Below are 20,222 nucleotides of genomic sequence, written 5' to 3'. Positions count from 1 at the left end.
AACAACATCCACGAGCATCCTCAGGAAAGCATTGATGTCTGGTGCCTTGCCAATTGTTTTTAATGATTTGTTTTTGCAGCTTCGTTCCGCTGATGATTGCCAAGCAAGCTTTCAGCATAAATTGTGTCCCTGGCTGGGGTGTATGCTATGGGCAATATATCCTGCTCCTCACATGTTAAAATAGCTATTAAGACTCAGATTTCCTAGTTTTGCAGAGCTGGTAAACGTTTCCTCTAAGTTTTGGTACTTTCTTTCTCAGGCGCTGAGGTTGCTTGCCAGTGCTGTTCCCTGGCCCTGTGAGGGCTGGCGTTGGGCCGGAGGCGTCTGACTTCCCCAGGCATGCTGTGCCGGGGCTGAGGGTCGGACGCTAAAAGGAGGCCGTTGAGATCCTCATCTCACCGAGGTCAGCAGCTTGGAGGGAGACTTCTGTCAGGGGAAGGGGACTCGCTGCAAAGAGATCATGGCCTCATCCCGACTAGTGGCAAGATCTAGAGATATTGCCAATGTCATGCAACGACTTCAAGGTAAGTGACTCGGGCTGGCGCTCTCTGCCATCCATTCGTAAATGGAGGTTCCTATTTTTTGCTGTAGTACACAGTCAGGACGCTGTTTCTGAAGTTTAATAACTGTTCTAAACTTACCTACTGGAAAATATTTGTCGTATATCTGAAGGGCTCTGATTATGTGAGTCCTTTGGTGTAGCATTAATAGTGGTGTTTAAAAGCAGCTGATACTATGAATGTGGATCCATGGGACGGGACTCTGAATTGAAGATTATGAGACTCTGGTTCTGTTTCCCCCACGTGACCTGATTGCGCATCAGTTTTCTCATAGAAAAGAGAATAGAAATTACATCTATCCTTGTCTCAGCTATGAAGTCTACAGGTAGATCTGCCCTACTGATAAACTAGTATTTATTAGTTTAGCAATACTTGCTGTCTCCAAATGAGAAGTGTACCTTATTAGAGCGTTAAGCATTGAAGAATTCATAGGTCAATGAGCTAATTATTAGTGCTGAAGTTGGTGACCTTTTAGCTAACATATCCCAGGATGTCTTTGCAATATTCATTGAGTATTCGTTGTGGTTTTAAGTTCTTATAATAAAGCATTATTAAATGAAGTTTTTGTCTTTTTTAGAAGTTATTCACCTAAATGCTGCAGCTAAAAGCTTGCATTCAGAATCTATGTTTTTGTTCAAATTATGGTATTGACTAGAAACAAATTGTCAGTGCTGCTGTAGGTTTCACTCCTGTTAACTTTTAAACTTGATCATAAATCCCTGAACTCTTACATTCTTAACACACCAGCTTCCACTGACTTCAACAAAAGCATGTATGCACAGAACCCTTGCTACCCCTTTCTGAATCTTCTAAATCTGGAAGCTTTATCTTCCCATGGGTTTTCCTTCCATTTATTGTTTTTCAGTTCAGGATATCTGAACTCAGCTTCCCAGCCACCAGCTACAACTAGCATGCATAATTTTCATGTAGCCTCAGTAGACAAATATAAGAATAAATAAAGATGCGGAGTCTGTCCTATTTAGACCTGCTACAGCACTTCTCCAATTCCAAAATGCTTCTGTTTGATGTTTCTCAGCCTTTTTTATGGTTATGATCTTTTTTCCTTGCTATTTTTATTTGTGTTTGCTAATTCTTAGGCTGCAATCTTGGACAACGGTTGTTCAAAGTGCTCACAAATATAGAGTGAGGGAATGTTCCCTGCCCAGACAATTTGTGGTTTAAACATTAGAAAAAGACACTCCAGGTAGACACAAACGAATGAGAGAGTGCAAGGGTACAGTGAGGCAACCTTGCTCACAGACCAGGCAGGGGTCTTAGTACACCGTGTGTGTGTGTATATATATATATTTATATTTATCAGTATACTATATATTTAAAAGAAGTCATGTTCTTAATAAGGATTCCAGAAAAAAAAAGAGATTTGAAGCAAGAAATGAGATAATTATGAAACTGTGAGACCTTCTGAAGAATATGAAGAAATGCATGCAAGAAATGGCAGAGGTGCTCAAAGGTTAGGGAGGCATATTGCAAAGGAAAGGATCAGGGAGCTGAGCTGTGTTGAGGGAGGATTATTCAGGCTGGTACTCTGAAGCAATGAGTAAGGAGGATGCTACATGAGGAATTTACAAATCATGTGGACTATTAATTATCAGACCGTTAGGTACTAACTTTCTAAACATCTGTAAAGCTGTTGCTGACAAAATGGCTGTTCCGTTTATTTGCACTTCGTTTTTTTTATATAATTGGTTTTCATTTTTATGTATCTTGCTCTGTTGTAATCTGATATATAGTTCAGTCTGCTATATGTTTGTGAATTTTTTTTCTTTTTGGAAATTAAGCAAAAATAATTAAGTGAAGACATTTTAGAAGAAAATGTATGAACTAAATGCAAACTTGGCATTGTGTATTAGTTTGAAGTCATACCTATAACTGGATTCTTTGCTTCTCAGATGAAATCAGTTCAGCCTGGTATTGCTAGGATCTGAGTTTAGCTGTAGAAGCACTACTTCAATAAATCACCTGTGCCAAGAGTGGAGTGCTTGGAGCCTAAGTCTTTTTTTAGTCTGTAGTTCTGCATTATGGATGAGCAGGCAATCTGCACTGCGACTACCTTAGCCCTTCTGAGTGAAGGTTGCTCTACCTTTCAGAAATTATAGTCAGCTGAAATAGGAGCAGGTATGGACATAGGAACACAGACATACTTCTTGGCATGTTTGCATGGCAGCCCAGAATCTGTGCGGTTGGAACTGGGTGCATAGCTCAAGGTGGAACTGACAGTATTTGCGGTGTAACAGGAACGGAGATGGTTTGGGGGATCCTCAGTCAGTGCCGAGCGGCAGTTGTGCTTTAGAACACCTGCTTTTGTACTTGGCTGTGCGCTGAGGCAGGAGAGTCCTTCTTGTGTGACACTGTCACAGTGCTGCAGGACAGATGTCAGTGATGGGAATTTGTCGGCATTGAAGGAGAGAGGTGAAGCAAGCTGTGCTCCCTCCTCCGCACTGTTGTCTCACATTTACCTCACAGGTTTTCAGTAAGCTTGTGGTGAGAGAGTGTAGGAAAGTCCAGAAAAGTGGCACTCTTCACTGGGATTCTCAACACCAGTTTTGAAATCTCTGCTGTACATACTGTAAGTGAATGCAATTAAATCAGCTTTCCTAAAAACTGTCAGAGAGCAACAAGGTTGGTTCTGGTGTTGGTTTTTTATTGTTTGGGGTTGTTTTTTTTTTTTTTTTTTTAACAGAAAAAAGTTTCCAGCCACTTTCCTTTGGTGATTATGACATTTGCAATGCACTCTGTAAATGTTACAGAGTTTTTGAAGAAGACTGCGTATCACTTGGGACAAACAATCATAAAGACGTGCAGTGTGCTGGGCTGTGGGTTTGTACGCAAGTGTATATACAACCTGTCTTATCCCATGGTGCCCAGGCAAAGGCTTGTTGCAGTATTGCTCTCTCTGCCCAGAAGAATGGAGGATCTACTCCTTTAGGCCAGGCCAGGCAGGGCACAGGACAGAGGTGGGCACCAAGAATAGATTTACCATCTCTCACTTCATCATCCCTGTCATCCTAATAAAAATTGAGACATAGGGCTATTCATTATAGCTCAGTCTGCTCTCAAGGGAGAGAGACAGGCCTCTCCAGAAGGAGTATGATCCCTTGCCACTTTAATTTTTATTAATAAGTGTATGGTTTTGAAGCAAAAATCCTTCCTATTATATTTTAATTCTGGGAATTTTATAGCATATATAATAGGCAAAGGTTGCAGAAAGAAGTGGCCTTACCACTTTAAATGGAGAGAGAGGAGGTGTCTCTGAGGAAAGGTTAATCATAATCGGAAAGGTAGGTATAAATCCACAGAAGTCATAGTTGCCCTCTATCTCACTCTTTTGCTAGACACATACCCATGTGGCATCTTTCCACTAGCTTCGGCTTACGGCTTAACCTTCCCTCGGCACTAGCTCCAACGGTGCTACCCTGCTCGGTGCTCAGGGGCTGCCAGCTCCATCCCGCCTGGGTCAAGCAAGTTGGGCTTTCAGGTACTTAAATGGTGGTGAGACTACTACAGGAGCTAATGCAACCTAAGGCAGGTGTTTAAGAAGGGTGTAATTAATTTTCTTGAAGTGCCTATCTCTCCTCATTGGCTGCAGAGAGAGACGAGAGAGTAGAGAGATGACACCTGATTTTTTTCATTGCTGAATTTAAGCATGAGGAACCCATCCTCATGGTACTACAGAATGAACTGATGACATCCTTTCATGTAATGGTCTTTGCATAATTTATTCCTCGCTAGCACATTTCAAGGTTTTCTACACTACCTTATGCTTCCTAGTTTACTTTTTCATATTATAAAAGCACTCACAAAACCTGAGCAGAACTGGTGTACACCACCGATTTGAGTTACGTTTCTGGGATAGTCTTGGATTACTCAGGGCATTAAATGCCAGTTGGCACAAAAGCACTGCTCCTTAGCCTGTAGGAAGTGCAAGTTTCGCTAACGATATAGCTGGTCATACACTAAAGATTCTTATAGCATTTTTAATAGCTGCAAAAATCAAAGCAAGAGGTGCTGGAAAACAAGCTAGTAAACCTCTTATGTCTTTGTAATCTCTGCCATCATGAAATTCAGTCTTTTCCATAAGTACTACACAGTTACAAGCGAACTGCAGTCATGCTCATGCTGTTTTGGAAAAAAAAAAAAAGTAAAAAAAAAAAAAAAAAAAAGTGTCCCATTCTTCTGGACCTTGTCAGTCCTGCATGTGACTTGCTCTTACTGGCTTGTGAGGTGATGTTGAACAGTCACTGTATCATACTAGTCCTGCAGGCTTTTCTCATTCCTGCTTTTCCCTCCCTCTATTTGTTTCCTCCAGTTTCTCCTTTAGTTGTCTGTGCTGGGTAGAGATTCTTCTGAGTGGCATTGTCTTCATTATTGGGTGGTCCATTTAGTCAAGCAGGACATTTTTGTCTGTATCTATAGTGGGTCACAAAAATTCAGTCTGCATTACAATCCTAACATATATGCCACCCCACTTAAGTTGCTCTGGTATCACTGATATTTTGAGACTGTTATCCATTTTAACCCCATTCAGTAAAACCAGTTCTAGGGTGTACAAAGTACAGCAATTTAAACAATATAATGTTGCAAGACGATCACTTTGTTGCCTTAAAAAACCCTCTACAAATTATATGAAAGCATAAAAAATGTCTTCTCAATCTTCTATTTGGTTCTGGGTTGCACCACTGTTCTTATTAGGCTCTTAAACTCATTTTGGCTTGTGGGTGTTTTGGGCTTTTGTAAGCTCCCTGTAGAGACACTTCATTGCATAGGAAAAGCTATGGTGGGAAAGCAAGCAATATGGTCATTCATGAAGACCCACTACAATGGAAAGGAGCCGTAGTTCTAGTCGCACTCATACACTCCTGAAAAGCTTCCATACACACAGGTCAAATTAGCTTAAAGTCCAGTCCTTGTTTTATGTAAAGTTACCTACAACTGAGTATCATCTGTGATTTTAATGCCTTCCTTATATTAGCACTATTCACAGAATGCTGGGGGTTGATTTTCTTCTGGATCATCCTTACTTCCCTCTCTCCTCTCCCCCTTAAGTTTTGGCTCTTCTTTTTCTTCCTTTTACATCCTAGTATTTCTTTTCCATACCATGCTAGCAGTAGCCATTAACCAAACAGTGGGGGTGTTTTTTTTGTTTTGTTTTTTTTTTTTTTCCTAGTTAACTGATAGGCACTTTGTTAATATGTACCTTCATCAGCATTTTCCTTTGGTTGTTTTCTCTCTAAGTCAACAGTGCCAAGAGCCACAGTTTAACATTAAGCTAAGCTGATTTAACAGATACTTGCTATTGAAAGCTACCCTGCTTCACTGCGTGCATGTTCCTAACTTTCTTTCCACTAGTGCTCTTCCTCCTCTTACCTTAGACCTGAACCAGCTGAAACTTGGTTTGTAGAGGTCAGATGAGCTCCTGGCAAAAAGGCAAGTGGCAGGGTCTCCACTTTCAGTACTGTTCACCATTTTATCGTCTGCAAAATCAAACTGCAAGATCACATTTGTAAATGTGAGCAAAATTGAAAAGGTGTGCTCGGTCAGGAAGGGCATGCTGCACAGCTTGCACAGTTGAGTTTTACCCCCAGATCACACATACTACCCTGGTTAAGGCTTCCTTCTGTCTAGTTTGCTGGTGTATACTGGTTCCAGGTAGTCCTGCTGCTGCGGCCTTTTCTTTGCAATCTTTCACGCTCTGAAATGTCCCAGCTCAATTCCTGCAGCTGCCTTGCATTTAGAAGATTCTTGAGTTGCAAAAGATGCCAGTGTACATTATTAGTGTCTCAGGTGAGCAAGTCTTGTAACTAAGGCAATTCATTACCCATTGGCAGTGCGTTAAGGGAAAATATACTCCTTTGACTTTATTGAACCTGTAGAGTATATGACCTGAAGGCCAAGTAAATCTAAATGATGAATTGGGAATCTGAATAACACTACAGCCCACGTGTTACTTAACAGGAGGAATTCAAGCAGGATTTCTTTTTTTTTTTTTTTTTTTTTTGGTGTGAGAAAATGTAAGTTAATATTATTTCAGAACAAAATATTAAATTATAAGATTTATGTGTGAAAGTCAAGACAGCTGGAAAAAACATCATAGCTGAAAAGAAAATCATTAAACAGTAAAAAAGAAAAAGAGATCAAGTGTTTTCATTTGTTACAACAAAAACAAGTGAAAGGCCTAGGCTGCAGCCAGGGATATTCAGGTTAAATATTAGTTAACATTGGATAAGGAAAGTTGCTAAGGCTAGCTGTAAAATAACCATTGGTAGAAGTATTTAATTCTGGTTTATGCATGTGGAGACAAGTCCTGTGAGAATCCAGTTCAGGTTTCTTCTGACCTGGGTAACTGATAGTAATAATCTGATGCATTGCCGGCAAAGATAAGTTCTGAGCTACCTGCAGGTATTGCAAAAACATAGGGGAAAGGATACAATCAAAACATTTCAGTAGTAGCACAAATGACTAAAGTATGCACCGAGTTCTAGGTATTATGTTGTATTAGAATGTTTCATCATATAGAGCAATAAGTATCTCAGTGAAAAGAACCTTTTTTTTTTTTTTTTTTTTTTTTTTGACTGCAGTTAGCTTTTATTTTGTGTTCTCCTCAATGAGAACACAGTCCTGGGGCAGTCCGTGCAATGCAGCATTTGTTTTAGTGAAGTGTGGTCCTATTTTTTATTTTTAGAGTTTTTTTCTTTGTTAACAAATTCCAAGTTAGGGATCTAAAATACTTTTTTTTAATTTATTTTAATATTGCCACCTCATTGCTTAGACTTTTCTACTGCTTTTTCTCCCGGAATTAATAATGTAATGTAAATCAACATATTCCTACTTACTTTTTTTTTTTCTTGCTTGCACTTTTGGTGATCACAGCACAGTTTTCACAGGTTGGTAAACTAATCTGTGCTCCTCTTTCCAGTTGGTTGATGGTCAACCAGGATACAAAGCGCTAAAGATCACACAGGTGGTATAAATGACAAACATGTATTTACATTTGAGTTGCTATTTAAGAAAAATCAACATATTTTTTTCAATTTTCATCTGGGATAAAGTATATATTTAGGACAGAAAATGGTTGACATGGTAGTATCTCACACCAAGATTGCTTTCATTTGGTTCTGGAGGAACACAGATCAAAAATTGAAATTCTTCTCATATGCTACTATGAAAACACTGAGGACAGGATTCATTACACAAAATGCAGGAGGCAATTGCAAGAGGCAAATCTTCCTTGGATCATTTTAAAGACAGTAGTTAAAAATGGTGCTTCTGAAATATAGTGGATATTCAAAATATGTTAGGCGAGTTGTGTTTTATATGAACCTGTCTTCAGCAGCTCCGCTCCACTCAGTCTAGTGTGACAAGCTCGTATGTAGGCATCCACACCACAGCTGTTTAACACTGGTTGTGATAAATCCCTATCCGATGCTCGAAAACAGTTTTCAGTTAAGACTCTATCTTAAAATAACATCTGCCACATTTGTTACTGGTGTGAAAGGGGTGATATTTCAAGAAGTCTAAATAGGAACAATTATGTGTCAGTTTTGAGGGTTTAGTGAAGATAAAGATTTTGAGAAGGAAAATATTACAGTGATGAGTATTTTTGAGAGCACCCCCTCTCTTCTGACAGGCTGCTAGACAGACAGTTATTTTAGTAATAGCGTTGGGTTGGGGGTATCAGGAAGCAGAATGTCTTCAAAGTATTATGATGTCAGGTTTTACTATGCAGGTTTGACATTTGTCATTTGTCTGTTTTGTGGCATAATTAATTTCCTGTTTATATTAGTGTATACTGCAGGCTTGAAAAATTAAACTTTATCTTCTCCCAGCTGTGTATCTTCCTACAATATATCTTGTACATTTTGGTGTATTATTAAATTTGACCATAGCAAATCGTCATCATCGTAAATAACCCTCCCTTTTGGAATGCCACCTCTGTTGTTTTTAATACTAGAGGAACTGAACATTGCAGGAGGACATGTCTCTTGTCCCTAGTTACTAATTAATAAGCATTAAAATAGTTTTGTAGAGGAACTATTCCTGGTCGTGCTTGTATACTGATGTAGAGGCTTCTGTAGTATAAAGGCAAAGTATTTCGGTGAGAAAGTTCTACTGTTTTCCTGTAATCCTGTTTTGCCCTTTTGTGGAAATCAGAAGCTTCACCACCTTTAATTATCAGGATGATAATATACTTCAGAGGGTATACTTGCAGGCAGATAAAGCACACAGATGAAAAATAACACCTAACAATTATTAGTAATTTATTCCACAGACTATTTCTAGAATGCAGTTTTTATTTTGCAGTTTAGACTTCATTTGCTTAAAAATATCCTAGTTTCTCTCACAAAGCTTCTCCTTGTGAGTCATATCACAGAATTCTAATTTTAGACTCACACTGAGGTTTTTTAGATGGCAGTCATATGTATCCAAGTGAATCGTCTATTACTGCGTGCAAGAAAACAGGCTACTTGTTCTGTCTTTCATCTAAGATGACATGGAGCCTTATGGGGGAAGTGTCAACAACCTATTAAGAATCCAATAGTCTATTTGAAAAAGAAGAAAGAAAGAAAAAAAAAGAAAAAAAAAAACCCAAAACCCAACCCCCCCCCCCCCCCCCCCAGCTCTTTGGAATTTATTTCTCCATGGAAAACTAAGAAGAGATGTTTGAAATATATCGCAGGAAGTTATAACTGATTACTTAATTGCACAACTAATGTTTATATTCAAATTTTGGTTGCTTGTTTTGGGGGGTGTATGTTTTATTTTTCTCATTTGTTAGTAGACTTTAATCTGGGGCCGGTCCACACATAATGTTTTTTTTCAGAGGGTGTGTGAAGGAGCTAAGGCTAATTGTAAAAGCTAGTCTCCACCCTGTCCATGGAACCAGATCCTCATTTATTTTGGGTTCCCAGTGATTATTTTAATTCAATGTCGGAACTGTTAGGGAACTAGTAGAATAGTATCCTGATGTTTCAGGGTAAGTAACCTCCAGGTAAGCGTGGAAGAAGGAGCAATGCCGAGTTAGTGCACGGTGAGGATGGTTCCTTTTGGGCTCCAGCCCAGCCCCTGCGCAGCCTGCCTGAGGCCAAGAGCCCACACCTCAGCCTGCTCCCCCTCTCGCTCCGGTTTATCTGTCTTTCGTGCTTTCCCTGCTGAGGAGTCATCGTTGTTAACGTATAGCATTGTGAAATGTCGTTTGGAGTTTCATTACATGGAACATAAACGTTAATATATTAAGCGACATAATCTGTGAAGCTTCTTTTACTGTAATTTCACTAGATTTTATGTAATTACATTTCAGTATTTGTTACATAGTCTTTAGTACTTTTAAGAGGATTATGCCCTCACTGATGCACATTGGTTTAAGTGTCTATGGAGAATGTATGTAATCTCTTTATAGCAGTTAGGCTTGTGACACAAACCTGCAAAACCTATGAATCTCCAAGCTAAAGACTGTCATTGTATTCACCCTGATAGGAGGTACATCTGGAACATTTAATAACATCTTGTATCTATGTAGCTGTTGCTGCAGAAAGAGAATTACAATTTAATTTACCCACATCGCTGAGTTTCTTTTTAGCTATTCGAGTATAATTCCCAGGGAAACTTCATCATCCCTTTACAGAGATGCCGAAGGCCTGTACAAATGCGGTATACCATTCCTATGCTTTCTGCACCTTATTTGTATAGGCCAGCTGCATAGGCTGTCATGCCTCCACCAGCTTGCTTGGAGGTTATCGTTGGCATACCTGGAGAGGTACAGCTTCCTGACCATATAGTGCAAGGACCGTACGTCGGTGTGGACTTTCTGTACATCTTTACTCAAGGTGATATTGTGAGAAAGCCGCTCACTTCCAGACCTTGTGAATGCAGCAGCTGTTCTGTAAAGGCTTTATCTTAAGCTCATTAAAACAAAGGAAAAATCTTCTTTCCATAAGGTGAAGGGAATGAACTGTAACAGCGGTAGTAGGTGAAGAGTATTACTGTTAGCTTTCCGGTCTTGGAGGGAAAAAACCCACCTTATGTACAAGATCATAGTATTCAAGAAGATATGAGGCCAAGCCAGTGTAGCAAAGCAAAGCAAAATATTTACTTGCTTATAATGCCTAATAGATGAAAAAAAGAAGAAAGGAAAAAGCTCACTTAGGAATGGAGACTGCAGTCTTCAGACTTGACTGTTGCTAAGAAATTATGGTTATTTGTGGTAAATTCAGGTTTTGGATTGTGCTTTCATTCTCCCGAGGAAATAAAAGTAAATCATTATTACTGTTGAGCTTGTGTAAAGGCCCATCTCTTCATTCTGTTTGTTTTGGCCAGGGTTTCTATTTTATTGTCTCATTTGCCAAGATGTCTTTAGGCTTTTCCAGGTTCAAGTGGCGCAGCCATTCCCGGTACTGAGTCAGAACTGAGACTGCAAACTTGACACTTGCTTGGTAGAGAGTTGCAGATAATAGCCGAATTTTCTCTCTTACTTGACTCGTGTTAATAACAACGACAAAAAAAACCCCACCTGTTTAGGTCCACTGGGTAGTCCAGAAACACTACTTGGTTTTTCAGGAGAGAATGGAGAATCAGCATCACCAGTTACGACAGTTATGAGCTACTAAGCCAGTCACTGTACCAGCCTAATCGTTCTGTTGTTAGTCGGATTGGCTACGTACTTGAGTGCTGTTTTGCAGCCTGGATGCTGCTGTTCCATTCACACATGGGTGAAGCTGATGGACCTTGTTACAGTGAGGAGGACAAGAAATACCTTTTAATGGAAGTCACAAAGCTTGTGCTCCCATCCAAATGAGGAGAGAAATGTTTGGGAATGGACCCTTTGCTGAGCTTTGCAGCTGAGCTGGCATTTTTCCCCAGTGGAGCACATTGTCAGAGAACCTCAGGCCGTGCTGGGGTGAGGGGATGCTTAAGGAAGCCGAAAGTCAAGCTTGTGGACAGGAGAGACAGTTGAGACTATCCAATGATCAATCACAAATCCGTGAAAAGGCAAATGTGATCGAGCCGCCGTGTTAGCAGAAGTCTTCTGGGCATAAAGCTTTGTTAGCAGATGCGAGTTGCAGTAATAAAACATGGATAATCATACCCTGGTTTGAGACTGATTAGACAGGACACAAGGCTAATTAACCTGGATTTCTGGCTGCTTTGCATTACTGAAGTTGTGCAATGCAGGAAGAACAAGATTTGAAAAGGCATTTGGGTACCTAGAGATAGATATTGCCATAAAAAGGCATGATGTGTATTTTTTTTATACCTCTTAGGTGTCTGTCTTCAAAGATTTAAGTACTCTATAATCTGATCCATAAACTTACAAATAAAGTGGATTAAAAAGTCTGCAATGGTATTAACATTCAGAAATCAGAAATTTGTAAATATATTTAGTACCCTCAACATAGTTAATATTTCTAAACCTAGATACTTATTTATCAGCAGTTTTGAGCTAAAGTCAGTGGGCTATCCTGGAATTACTGATTTTGTTCTTTAGTGCCATGTCCACAAAAGTGAAGCCATGTGACAACCTTGTTTACATTTCTAAAATACATATCCATCCTACCAAAACCCAGTAGCCATAATGAAAGATTGGATTGCTGCTTTTTGATTCAAATTAAACCTTTTTTGAATACAAGGCTCTGAATCTTACTGTGAAGCTTCTGCTTTCTGCTTCCCAAAGAGACAGAAGTTCATTTTGGTTTTTTTCTGGCTGACTGACTGTCTCAGGAGCAGAAAATCTGCTGCTTCTCCATCGCAATGTGTCGTGGAAGGGAGAAGACTTTAGTTGTATAATCTTCTTTCTTGGTCTTGCTTTTCAGAATCGCCTTTTGTTTGGACGCTTTGGTGAGCTTGTACACAGCCTCGTTGCATAATTCTTCTTTCATAATCCTGAGCCTGCCTTTTCATTTGTGTGGTTACTAAGAAAGCTGGAGGTGTGACCAACTGCCAGAAGTGATTTGAATAAATAAAAGGAATCATGAACAGTTAATTGTTGTGTTTACATCTAGTTTCTAAGAGACTAATAGTTCATGCTTACTGTCTCTGTGTGTTTGTATTTGAGATCTTGGACACATTTAAATCCTGTCTTCCCTGGGGAAACTTGTCCCTGCACAAAAAAATTATACTTCATATTTATATTTATCAGTTAGAAGTCTTCAGGTTTGAATAGGAAATTACATACATTTATGAATGAGATTAGATAATGGTATGTCATTGTGCTAATTCTTAAGTAGTCAAGGATTTTTTTCGAATTTTTTTTTTCATTGTTGGATTTTGAAAGAGGTATGCAAATACGTAATGAAGTAGCACATTTTGACCTGTGAGGGTGGCAAGGATAGTTAGTATCACTTTCCAGATGGGAATTGGAACAGAGGAAGGTCTCATTGTCACCCACTCCTATGAAAATGTAGGATGCAACGTGGCCTTTACTGCAGTCAGGAAGAATAAATCAGTTCCTAAAACTCTAGTACCAGCTTGGATCTAGAAATCAGGTGCACATCTATCTACCAATAGAAATCAGGTGCACATGTACCTACCAGTAGCTACTAATAGCTATTTCTGTTTATTATTAATAGCTGGTTGTTCCTATTGAAGGCCCAATATAGTGGGAACTGTGTCATCAGGAATAGGAAGTAGCTTGAAATTTGGCTTAAAAATGGCAACTTAGACATTCAGCAGAACATTTGAAGAGTCAGTTTATTCTTGGCATAGTTAAAATGGCAAACCTCATAGTAATATAAATAAAATAATAAATATAAATATGCAGCTGTTTAAAACAACAGGCATGACAATACAGTGATTGTTCTCCAACCGAAACGCAAACTGCCAGCAGATCTGTATTTTGAATGAGACCAAATCTGCAATCTATGCCATTTCTCTTACAGAGTTCAGTGACGTAGTTAATTAACATAACATTAGTGCCAGTGGTTAAGGAGCTCCGGTTATTCTCACAGGCTTATGATGAAGTTTAAAAGTATCAAGCTGAATTATGGTAATGTCACAGGTAATGCAAAAGAAAGATATAAACAGATTTACATGAAAATCTGCATTGAACTTCCTTTGTAGGGAAAGAAAAGATTGGAGTCGATTGATCAAAATTCTGGACACTTAGCTACTTCTTGTTGCCAGAGGAGAAAGTGTAAAGCACAGAAATCGGAGCTGAGTGGAAGATTAAATGGCCTTAAAGAGAAAAAGCCCATTTCACCAAAAACAAACAAACAAACAAACAAAAACCTTTTAATGCTTTCTTTGCATCTACCAGCAAGATAAACTTGTAATTAGAAGTTAGGTAAAAAGCTATGAATAATGTTTTCAAAGAAACAGAACAAACTAACATGTAGGAATACATATAGAAGTGAAAGAAAAAGTGAAATGAAAGTAAAAGGAACCCAGATAGCCTTCTGATAGGTAGAAATGTTGAAAAAAAAATAGTGAGGAAGGGAAATTGGATATTAAGAACATCAATGACGTTGCCTTGAAAAATGTAAATGGAGAAAGAAGCTGCTTTACATCTCTAAACATAAAAAATACATGGCAAGAGTTTTAACTGTATTATTGGTTGTGAACTGTCTCAGTCTCAATCAACATCTAAGAGCATGTTTGCCCTAAAGTTTGGTTTTATTCTAGTAGTTTATTGTGGAGGCACTGTACAATATCTGCTAGCAAAAGTCCTACTTGCATTCCTCTGAGGACCTACACCAGTGAGAAATCAAACCTAGATTTCTGACTATGGTCTCAGTATTCTGTTTCAAAATCGTTGCAGTCAAAAAGGAGAAGTCTTTTGTCTAAATTAGTAAATTTAGTTCTGAGTACAATCAAAATGTCTATACCATTGTTACTTGCTTGCTCCCTATCAGGATTTGACTGTTTGCTGTTTACTGGGTGATGGGTGGATGCTGGGTCGTGCATCCTTGATCCTGCAGCATTCTCTTGCACTTGCTCTGGTGGCGAGTTCTGAATTATACAGCAAGAGCTGTTCGTTGGTCTGTTATAAAGAAGTACCTCCATTTCTTCTCCCTTCCTGATAAAGGGGCATTGTTTTCTAGGTCATTACTTCAGTTTCCAAATAATTTGAATCCCTGAGTCTGTGTAATTGGACTAGTTTCAGACTAGTTAATTGTTACCTTCTGGTTTTCTTTGGCCTCTTTTCCTAAAACCTATGGCTTGGATTCCTTTACACTTTAAAAACTTCCAATTTCATTACATCTTTTACTAAAAATTGACTTGGATGAGAGCAAGTTATTTTAGTATTATCTAAATTTCAACATTTTTTATCTTTTTGCTGCAGAACAAGAAAGAATTAAAAGCTTGTTAATAGCTGATATTTGCATATAATTTAGACTGTGCAGTGATTATTGGTTCGGATTTAGGTGTTTTCATCTAGATTTACAGGCATTGTCATCTAGGTTTATATTCTGGCACAGAAACATTTATCCTGAGATGCTGAGATCTAAAGATACAACTCAATAGCTTGTCACTGAGAGCCATATGCTTCATTTACATGACCTCTTTCGTTCTGTCTCAAACCAGTGGTACAGGATGCTGATCATCTGTTCTCCAGAAATATTTTTTTCCTCAGTGACTGGACAGAATTGGTGGCTGATTGCCAGCAATGCTGGACATAAGCTGCTTTGGCAGATTTACCCTTTAAAAGCTGTGCTTTATTTGGAGGGAAAATTGTCTCCTTTCCCACACACACAACAAGCAAAACCAAAGAAAAAAACACCAGAATGAGACTGAGATAAACCTAGTGCTAAAGAGAAAAAGTCACTATGGCAAATGAATCCCAAGCTTAAGATTTTTAAGTTCACTAGGCCTCTGTAACCACGAAATCAGATTAAGTTGTTGGCTAGTGATATAATGTATAATCTAATAATCTAATTTCTCTAGTTTCCCTTTTTCCACCCATTTTAGCATCAAAATTAAGAGATGTATACATCTAAACATTTTTCTGCAACTAAGACTCAAATACAGATTGAAAATATAGTCAATGTACTAGTATAAACCTCTTACTGCTGTATAGAAAAACATGCAGGGCTTGCAGCTGGTGTGCTGTCCTTGAGGAAAAATCTAAGTAGTTTGGTGAAGGCTGAGGCAGACATTTTGGAGAAGCTAGCACAAGATGCACCAGATAAGACTGTGATCTAAGCTGAAATAATTCATAATTGTGAAGCCAGGAGAATATGTGATCACCTTGCCCTATCACCTACATTATTTCAGAATTCAGTCCTGAGTGACAGTGTGTCACTCGTGAGCACGTAAACATGAGAAGTGGAGTGGAGAAGGGCACAAGGAATCTCTTCTCCATTTGGCAAATATTATCAGGTTGAATAACTTTACACTGAAGTAAATGTGTGTGTTCATAGATGTGAAGGGCTGGATGCCTATGAAGGGACAGACCTCGAACTGTGAACTGGGCAGTGAGCAATGCATTTCACTGTTTTTTCTTGTGCTCAGAGGTAGTTGCAGGTTGGGCGCATGCTGCCTCAGGTAATCTGGACAAAAAGTACACAAGACTGTGCTGGGAAAATGAAAAAGGGAACACATAAGGACATAGAAGGGAGGAAGTTGTCCAAATGAATAAGTTCCTCTTACCTCTTTTGATAAGGAGTTCGCATTTAGCAAGTCGAGGTTACCTAACATGGTAAATTTACAGAAATAGCAGAAGTTGCTCTGTTCAAAGGCAGCACCTCTCAACATAGGCTTAGTGGAGCCCAGATATAATGAAACCATACTGGAGGGGAAAGCATTTGAAAGTATAACTTCATGTTGTGGAGTTCAGCATTTTAGGGGCTGCATGCACTCCTGCTTGTCGGCAGGAGTTTGTATGGATGGGAATCAGGAACAGATCTCTTCACTTGTTTACCCTCTGCTAATCAGGTTTTGGGACAGCTTGAATATTGAAGCTTGGATAGCATATGCAGTGTGATACACTCATCTTAATTTTTGTACTGATTTTTGTTAATAGGAATACTGTGCTCCTGTGCACTTCTTTCAGCAAGTCTTGGGTTCCTGGTGGCCACGTTTAGGTCTTCAGTCTGGAATTAAAAAGTTAAGCAGCGTAAAGTTGGAGATTTGATCTAACAAATTCATATGTAAATCTAGGTGTGTGTGCATACATTTACATACATAATAAAGCAACAGATACAGATGTTTCAAGTCTAGTTGATGAAATTATTAGCTGAACCCAAAATTTTTACTACATCCCAAATATGAAATGAGTACTTAATGGAGTACATAGTTCATTATCTATTGGCAAAGCCTGAACGCAGAAAATGTAGAAGTGCTATGATATTATGTTTAAATTAAGTACTAAAACCGATTGAAACATCCTTTTATTCCTTTTTATGAAGTAGAGCTCTGCTGACAAGTAACAGCAACCTATTCATAGCAAATTCATAGCATTTTATTGCAATTGTATGTTCCTCACTACTATGTTGTTTAAGTTTCTCCAAGCTTTTAAGGCATTTATCTTTACAACATCCCTTCTTGAAAGGCAAACCAGCGTTTCTTACACTTGTGGAGTAAAACCAGTAAAGACCTGCTTATGAGTACATCAAATACAAGACATGAGGGCAGAAGCGAAGTACCTGTAGTTGCAGATTTCCCTGCTTTTCTATAATTATTATGTAATAATTATGATTGATAAATAAGCAGGATAAACACACTTCTGTTTTCATCCTGCATCTCTGTCATATAGTAATGTGCAGTGACGTTTCATTTAAAAAAAGCCAACCCCAAACCAAAAATACTGGGAAGTGACACCCCATAAAGAGCCTCACAAATCGTAAACACTTAACTGTAGAAAAGGCACCGACCCCTCTCCTGCTTTAATGAGAGTTGTAACTGAGGTCATAGCTGCCCTTTCCAGTCTGCGCGGTACTCCACCCATATGTTGTTTTCATGAAGAACTTGAAATCATGACAAAAACATCAGAAGGAAATAATGCTTGTGTTGAATTTATGTTTGGAATTTTGTTTGTTTTCTTGAAAGGAGGTTCTTCTTCAGATGATGGTTATTTTTAGTGCTTATGAAACCAAAAGACAATGAACACTGGATGGAGCCAGGAAAGCTGTGAGCAAATACAGTATTAGTGAAAACTTGCAGACAGAGAATAACTCAGTTGCCTTTGTCCTAAGCACCACCGATTCTGGATATTGGCTTCTGTTAAAACAAAACTATCCTATTGTTGGGAGATTGTGGTGTGGGTGGGTGGTCTTTCTTCAAGAGATCATAAATTACTGTCTTCTGTGACCTCTCTCCCCCTATGTTTAAATATATCAAATTCTGTCCTGTTGCAGAACCCTGTTTTCTTATATGCATTGGCAAAATTAAGCTTCGAGATAATTTAATAGGGCTATTGAGTTTTTATAGTATTTTTAAAATATTTTATGGCATGCTATGTGGTTTTAAATTGTATTTTTTTTACATTAGCCTGATATAATTTAGGTTTCACAGCTGCTTTAAAGTTCTCAGTATGAAACTTTTCTCTGAAACCTAAAAAGAGCTGAAAAGATTACTAGAGCGTTACAAAAATGCTGCCATCTCTGTCGGTGATATTAGGTTCTTCAGATCAGTGGCACCTGGCAAAAAAAAGAGGAGCTGGTGAGGTGTCACAAGTTCTTTTGAGGTTTGGACAAACGTCGACATGGAGGAATGAGAGGAATTAAGTGTGTAGTAGCAACCTGCTCCAGCATCAGCTAGCCCGTGGGTCCAGTGACCGTGGTAACATTTCTGTGGGCAGTATTTACTTTCAAATGATAGTCAGAGTTAGTCTTAACTAAATTGCAAAGTCTTCATATACAGGCTTGCGTTTTTGTGATTTTTCACTAAAGATGATCTGGAAACATCTTCATCCAATTCTTTGTGCTATCAACTATGCAGTTAGGAGCTATAGATGAAAAAATGATTTCACTCAAATCTAATCTGAATTTGCAAACTGTTTGTAAACACAGCAGATGACTGGAGATACAGGAGAAGATACTGTCTTTCAAGATTTTTATTGAACCAATGAATAGTATAGATTCTTCATATTTGTGAGCTTTAGGGAAAGGTAATTTCAAAAGGGATTTCAAACCTGAGAGTCTCAACTGCTTGATACTGTGTGGTAAGACAGCCATTTGAGATAGGGAGAACAGTCTGAAAGCAAAGCAAACCAAGAGAAATAAACTATATGAAAGATGAGATTGCCATAAATGGCAGTGTAGTAACCAATGACAATTTAAAAGATTTATGGAGAGCCTTGTTTTTTTAAAAAAAAATATTTTTCTTTCAAATAGCAGAAGAATACCAAAGAAGGTATTGGTTACGGAAATCACATTGTCGAGGAGGTTGCTGAAGAAAATTATTTTAGTAGCTGCATGCCACATCCATTAGAGAGCCCAATGGACTGTGGAAACAAAATGCAAAAAGGAAGGTGGGTTTGGGTAGGTGAATAGATAGACCAAGCATGGACGTATGTATTGGCTTTAGGGGAAGAAAGAATGTCTCTGGTATTTTAAGATGGTGTGAAGAAAAGGGTGGTACTGCAGAACAAAGAAAAAAAAAATAATTTCTATACTATAGCCAACTGACTGCAGTTAAATGTCTCTTCTGAGAAGCTTAGTTGTAGCCATGAGGGGCTAATATGCTGTCTTCATTTTACTGCAACTAGAATGCTGTAGAACTTCCTTCAAAGTGAGAACTTTTTCCACCTTGAAAGCTTTGGAAATGCTGAAAGTGCAGAATGTACACTTCCTCCACAATTTTGAATTATAGTTACCTTTTTCACCTCTGTACCTCTTTTGTGCTTCAGTGTATCATAGCTGATTTTATTGCAGTAGTTTCATTGCCATAGTTCCTCAGGCTGCTTGAAGCAGTGTCTACTCAATCAGCAGTTATTTATAAGGGTGACCGCTTGACCTGCATGGCCTTGCCAAATCAGCCTGCCATGGTGCGCTACTGATCTGCCCTGAAATAGAAAGACTGGCTTAGTCTTCAGGATGCTTCCATTACCTTGATCTGCAGAGTGCATGTGCTTATCATCCAGCTGGTGAGAAGACCCATGCACACTGTTTATCCAGCAAAATCCAGCATATTATTTATCCAAAAAGGTGAAAATATAAATATCACTGTTTCTTTTTTTTCTGTTGTTGGTTTTTTTTTTTTTTTTTTTTTTTAAATAAGGTGTACATTAGTAGAAAATAATGCCTGGGATCTGACAAGGCTTTCACTGACCCTCTTGGCCACATGTCCATGTGTATGGATCTCCTTCTGGTAGGGGCCTCTCCTAGGGAAAACTTTTGAGGCTGTCCTACAGATCTTTCACAACTCCTAGTCCTGGCCCATATGAGAATTTAGGAGCTGCTCTTTTAGGGCACCTCTGAGGTCTTTAAAAGGTTTCTGAAGGATGGGATGGGTGGGTGGTTTGGCAGCTGTTGCAAGAGCTGGAGGTGGGGCATCCTACAGGAGAGTCCTACCACCCAGACCAAGTCATAGCTGGTTACTTAATAGCTATTTAAGCTCAGAATCTATTAAGTCTGATCCTACATAATATCCAAAGAGGGTTTATTTTAAGTAGTAACACCATAATAAAAGGTTAGATTCTTACTCTGATGAGCAGTATTCTTTACTGTGAATTACCTATAAATGGTAGTGTTTCTGCATATTTACATTTTA

General features: G+C 38.7%; 1 protein-coding gene across 1 annotated transcript in view; it reads left to right on the top strand.

Annotated features, from left to right (window-relative positions):
- The window catches only part of SYNE1 (spectrin repeat containing nuclear envelope protein 1), a 320,180-nt gene that overhangs the window by 8,598 nt on the left and 291,360 nt on the right, over window positions 1-20,222 (top strand). The window contains exon 2 of the mRNA XM_030022683.2: window positions 260-524. Coding sequence (XP_029878543.1) covers window positions 461-524 — 64 coding nt within the window. The 5' untranslated portion in view covers window positions 260-460. The remainder of the gene's footprint in view (window positions 1-259; window positions 525-20,222) is intronic.

The sequence above is a fragment of the Aquila chrysaetos genome, chromosome 8, assembly GCF_900496995.4.
Source record: "Aquila chrysaetos chrysaetos chromosome 8, bAquChr1.4, whole genome shotgun sequence".
Taxonomy (NCBI): Eukaryota; Metazoa; Chordata; class Aves; order Accipitriformes; family Accipitridae; genus Aquila; species Aquila chrysaetos.
This window is presented reverse-complemented; position numbering and strand designations above follow the sequence as displayed.